This window comes from Theropithecus gelada, chromosome 5, assembly GCF_003255815.1.
Source record: "Theropithecus gelada isolate Dixy chromosome 5, Tgel_1.0, whole genome shotgun sequence".
NCBI lineage: Eukaryota > Metazoa > Chordata > Mammalia > Primates > Cercopithecidae > Theropithecus > Theropithecus gelada.
The window spans coordinates 68110651-68116676 of NC_037672.1; the positions used below are offsets into that span (position 1 = coordinate 68110651).

At 41.4% G+C, this 6026-nt stretch overlaps 1 protein-coding gene across 2 annotated transcripts; it reads left to right on the plus strand.

The window, feature by feature from the left end:
- Window positions 1-366: 366 nt before the first annotated feature.
- PF4 (platelet factor 4) lies at window positions 367-1655 on the plus strand. 2 transcript variants are annotated; one of them, XM_025386492.1, is made up of 3 exons: window positions 367-824; window positions 940-1066; window positions 1192-1655. In XM_025386492.1, the coding sequence occupies exons 1-3, from the start codon at window positions 707-709 to the stop codon at window positions 1277-1279; spliced, it is 333 nt and encodes a 110-aa protein (XP_025242277.1). In that variant the 5' UTR covers window positions 367-706; the 3' UTR covers window positions 1280-1655. The 2 variants fall into 2 exon arrangements, with proteins under 2 accessions (XP_025242277.1, XP_025242278.1); XM_025386493.1 differs by having other exon boundaries at window positions 367-622.
- Window positions 1656-6026: the final 4371 nt, after the last annotated feature.

The window sequence follows — 6026 nt, forward strand, 5'->3', positions numbered from 1 at the left end:
AAGTTGAAGTTGGAGGTCTCAGCCAAGGCAGCTGCCCAGAGCCCTTTTCTTTCTTTCTCTCTCTCTCTTTCTCTCTTTCTTTCTTTCTTTCTTTCTTTCTTTCTTTCTTTCTTTCTTTCTTTCTTTCTTTCTTTCTTTCTTTCTTTCTTTCTTTCTTTCTTTCTTTCCTCTTTCTCTCTTCTTTTTCTTTCTCTCTCTCTCTTTCTTTCTCTTTCTTTCTTCCTTTCTTTTCTTCCTTTCTTCCTTTCTTTTCTTTCTCTTTCTCTCTTTCCTCCTCTTTCCCCCTCTTTCCCCCTTTCCCCCCTCCTCTTTCTTCTTTATTTTTTTGTAATCTTGGCTGGCCAGAGCCCAAGTCTTCCCAGCAGTATCTTAGTTTCCGCACCGCAGTTCCTCGCTGTCCACTTCAGGCTTCCGGACTGGAAGGACAGCCGGCGATAAAACGCGCCTGGTGAGGCTCAGGAGTCACTGGCCACAGAGACCCAGCCCGACTTTCCCATCGTACTGAGATCCTGCTGGAAACTCTGCTGCAACATGAGCTCCGCAGCCCGGTTCTGCCCCTCACGCCCCGTGCTGCTGTTTCTGGGGTTGCTGCTCCTGCCAGTTGTGGTCGCCTTCGCCACAGGTGAGAGCAGAAGCAAGGCTGTGAGGGCCGCCAGCGGCGAAGGGGAGTCAGGGAAGCCCTGGGGCTGGGGAGTCCTCTAGCATCATGATCGCAGCTACACTTAACCGAGCGCCTGCTGACTGTCAGGGCACAGTGACAGGCGCTGCACCTGCACCTCGCACCTGGTCAGCACAACTTCTGTCTGAGGGAGGTGTGATTTACGGCTAAGGAAAAGAAGGCCGAAGGTAGTGGAGAAAGTCCCTAAAGTACCTCTGGCTACTCATGGAGTCACCATTCCATCCCCTCCTCCTCTCTTACCCCCTCCCTTTTCCCCTCAGCTGAAGCTGAAGAAGATGGGGACCTGCAGTGCCTGTGTGTGAAGACCACCTCCCAGGTCCGTCCCAGGCACATCACCAGCCTGGAGGTGATCAAGGCCGGACCCCACTGCCCCACTGCCCAACTGATGTGAGTCCTTGCACTGCATCACTCAGTGCCCCGGCTCCGTGCCTCCTCTGCCCATCCTTCTTCTTTTTAATGCCATCTGCAAACCCAAGAACTGAAGGTCACATCTCTTCTCTTTTCCTTGCCAGAGCCACGCTGAAGAATGGGAGGAAAATTTGCTTGGACCTGCAAGCCCCGCTGTACAAGAAAATAGTTAAAAAACTTTTGGAGAGTTAGCTACTAGCTGTCTAAGTGTGTGCATTTGCTATGTAACATACTTTTTTTTTTTTTCCAGTTTCAATCTAACTGCGAAAGAACCTCTGATATTTGTGTTATCCTTATGATTTTAAATAAACAAAATAAATCAAGTTGTAGTATAGTCAAAATACTTTTTAATAATAGTGCAAAAATTGTATTGACACATAATTTCATGGAAGAAAAAAATTCCGGTATTTTAAGCAGAAAGTATTTTGAAGGAAGGTTTGAATACTGGTTTTGTTTGGTATTACATGTTGGCTGATACATATTCATGCATTTACATGATTGCAGTACTTTATAGCTACAATTTACCTGAACGATTATTATTACCTTTGCCAATAAATATTAGTAGCACTTATGCATTACTAGATGGCTTTTAAAAAAATTAAGTAAATAAATAAATCTCCGCTTTTATGCCCACAAATTCTGGAAACGAGGAGAGGTACTACATACTGATGTTTTTATTCATCCCTCAGGAAGGCACTGCTCTACTCTGGGGAGAAAGGAAGTTGTTGCAGTGTTGGTATATTAGTTATCTATGGCTTCTGTAACAAATTAACACAAACTCAGTGGCTTAAACAATACAAATTTATTATCTTGCAATTCTAGGGGGTCACAAATCCCAAGTGGGTTGAACATGCTAAACTCAAAGTATGATCATAACTATGTTTCTTCTGAAGGCTCTAGAAGAGAATCTATTTCCTTTCCTTTCTCAGCTTCTAGAGGCATCTACATTCTTTGGCTTATGGTCCCTCCAACTGATTTTCAAACTGCATCATTCCAACCTCTACTTCCATTGTCACATCTCCCCTCTCTCCTCTGACCTTTCTGTCTCTAACTCTACCTACCTCTCATAAGGAGCCTTGTGAATACATTGGAACCACTTGGATAATCCAGAAACCATTTCCATTTCTAGATATTCAATACATCTGTGGAGACTTTTTTTTTTTTGCCACATTAAACGACATATTCATAGGTTCCAGAGAGTAGGGCATGGGGATCTCAAGGGTGGGGGGCATTATTCACCTTACCATAATGGGTCAGAAGGCAGAGTCTAGCTGAGGAGTGAGAAAGCTGCAGTCATTGCTCATGAGCTAATATGATTTTTACCCAAGGTGACAATGTTTGTGTAGACACAGGATAAAAATCCTAAGAGAAAATAGAACATGGTGCCATTGGTGGTGGAAAGGGTAGGTTTTAGGATGACAAACTAATTAAAATAAACATAATTTATAGATGCTTAGGAAATGCCGGAATATCATCTAAACTTCCCACACCCACATTGCAAGTTAGAGAGTACTATTCCTAATATAGAGATGAACTGACAGTCTCAGGGAGGACATAGCTTGCGAGAGACTGAGCAGATAAGTCTGACTCCCGACTTCCTGTTCTTGATTTCACATTGTTCTGCCTTTCATGCAGGCAAGTGCCCTGTTAGCTAATTCTTCAGACACGAACTGTTCCATGAACTAGCTCTTGAAGGGGGAGTAGGAATTTGCCAGGGGGACAAAGGGAAGACAGGAACTGTCATCAGATGAATAATATGTAAAAAGGACACTAGATAATTAGGTCATTTGCATGTTTGGACAATAGTTCATAGTTCTGCAGGGCTGGAATATCTATGGAGAGAGAGAGTGAAGCATGGTCTCTCAATTAGTTTTCACCCCCTTGGTGTTTTTCACCTATGATACAACTTATGCACTGCTACCCATATTATTTATTCAAAACACAGATAGAACTATTTCACTCCCCTGCATAAATCATTCAAGATCCAAAATCCTTAGCATGGCAGTCTGCACTGTGTCACACTCACTTTCCCACTGTGCCTTAGTTTTCTCATCTGTGAAACAGGGATATTATGAGTGGCTACTTCATAGATGATCATGAGGACCAAAGTCAATCAATGTTGGAATGCTAGTGCCTCATAAATTGCTGCTTAAGAATTACCTTGATCTAACTATACTGAGAACACTTTTAAGTTGCCACCTTTATCAGCAAGGGCATGGGAAGATGGCTTTCCTGCTGGGAAAAGCTCAAGTCACACAGTAACTCCCTGTTGTTTCAACAGTCATGGAGTGATAAAGTTTAAATTTACTCAAACTCCTTGTTAGTTGTAAGCAGTCATCAGAAAATGTCCACAAACTAGACACTTACTGCTTAGTCATGGGCTCTATCAATAAAACAAAACCACCAAAGAATATTTTGTTCTTGGAAGCTGTTCTGCATTTTTGCAATTTTTCATTTTTTTCTTCTAAGGATTGTGGTAAAAATAGGTTCTTCTGTAATGTATAAAAAATTGAAGGTTTAGTTGGTTTTAAATATATATCCATATTTTTCTCTTTATAAAAGGCAATTCTTATTTATTGCAAAGAGCAGAAAATATAGATGAAATAAAAATATTTTTCATAACCTGTAATTTCACCACTCAATTTTTTATTTTTGAAAATCTTAGTCATTTGATACCCTTGCAAGTTGAACTGCTAGCTTTTAATAAAGTATTTATTTGTAAATACCATAAAGAAGAACACTTAGTAATTTACTTAATTATATTGCTATTAGTTAGGGAGCATTGCTGTCCAAATTTTAAGAGTATGAAAGTATGTCCCAGGGTAATATAAAATATTTTCCTTGGCTGGAGAACAAATGGCTAACTCATGTGGTATTGCATTCACTTATACATATATAGTCCCGTGTATATTTATATTCACTGTGTCTATGTGTATATGAATGTATGCATGTTTTTCTACCCCTTTACATACATATATACTCACGCACACATAAAACAAGTTTACAATACAATACTTATACCTGCTTTGTACTATGCATCCTGATATTTTATTTTCTATCCTATCCTATCCTACCATATTTCACTTTTTAAAAGATGTTGGCCATAACTCTATAAAATGATTTTATAATCCACTGATGGATCATGATGTGTAGTTTAAAAGCACTAATCTAGTCCATTGATTAAAAAGTTAGGTTCTGATGGTCCATATTGGAGTCCACACTCCAAACAAGATGCATGGGGAGTCAGTAAGAACAGGATGCTGAGGACCAACTGGATAGTTAAATCTCCTGGTCTGTAGTTTTCCTTCAATTTCAATCTCCATCCCTGACCTAGGGTTGGAATCTCTGGGAAACCCATGAAAAATAGCTTCTGTGGTAAAGATGTCACACCAAACAGGATGTTGTCTGGACTGTTGGGATTCTAAGTCCTTTTCAGCTCGGGCTACCATTTATATTCATTACCCATCTACTTCAGTCATGTACATTCTAGTTGCTTCCTAATGCAAACTTAATAGAGGACTGAAAATACATTGATTTCTAGGAAGACTTGGATAAAAAGCAAGTATGTTCACAATTAATGGACTTAAGTAGCTGTTTTATACTTATTCCCTCTTTCCATATGGCTTTTTTCCCTGTGAGTCCTGTGGATGCTGGCATTAGCCCAGTGAGCTTTTGAGTAAGTTTGGGTTATATCTCAACTTTGATTCTGTGTGACCCCAAGTCTCCTCAGTTTCCTTATCTGTAAAATAAGGACAATAAGGTCCACTTCATAGGACTCTTGGAAGGAATACATCACACTTATAATAGGGCCCAGCATGAATTCTGACTCAGAATTGGAACCTAGTAAGTAAATAGGACTTTTATTCCCTTTCCTTGGAGTTTTACCACCAGAGTATATAAGATTTCCAATAGTGACAGCCACAATCTGTGAGCTAGCAAGCAACCTATTGAGAACACAACCAACAAGAACTTCCCCTGCTCAGAATCACAATCAAAAGCAGACAACGAGTTAAGAAGATTTTAACATGATAGACCAAGATTATATTTTCCACTTACAGTAACAAATAAAAGAAAATTAAATACCAAAACCAAAATGTTGATGGGCTGTTTATGATTGCCGATTAAAACCATTTTATGCCTGCCTCCTCCACTTAGAAAAACCAGAGTAGTACATAGACAGTGACAATATGAGTACATTATTCAAGAGATGATGCTGGAATTCAGCAGAGAAGTAGCAGGAGAAACTAAAAGCTGAGAGGAAGGAGAGGCAGCCTCCTTTCCCAGGATAGGCTGGGAGCTGGGAGTGACTTCCTAACGCAAAGAAGGGGCAAGTAATATGCTTCTAGCAGTTCATATCCCTACTGTGAAATAGTATAATCCTCACCATGAGAGAGCCCTTTGACCCTCCCAAACCCTGAAACTAACATGAAGACCAGCCAGGAGACTGTGGGATGGAACTGCTCCAGGGAAGGAGCTCACACTAGGTTCCACATTCTTTCTGAGACCTAAGTGGCTACAGCAACTAGCTTCTGCCAACTTCATGCTATCCTGGGACTCAGCAGTGCTGGGACTGGAGCATTATCAAAACTTGGCTTGTCACTGCTGGGACAGGAGAGCAAGTAGGGATCACTGTCCTTGCCAGGGCTAGGAAGTGAGCTAGGCCTGAGAGGCAGCAACTGATGCCAGGAAGTGAGTGATCTGAGGTGGGGTCATGAGGTGAGTGAAAGCTGCTGCTGGGACTTGGTTGCAAGCTGAGTGAGGGCTCTTGAAGCCAGGGTAGGGGAGGAAAATCCCATAAGGACTAGGGTTTGCAGGGGTTGCATGTTCCCATCTGCCAGCACAAGGATGTGACCAAAGGGATGCCTCACCCTCTTCAGTGGCAAGACCTCAACAAAGCTGCTTCTACCCCTGCCCATACACTCTGCCTGGGACCTGAGAA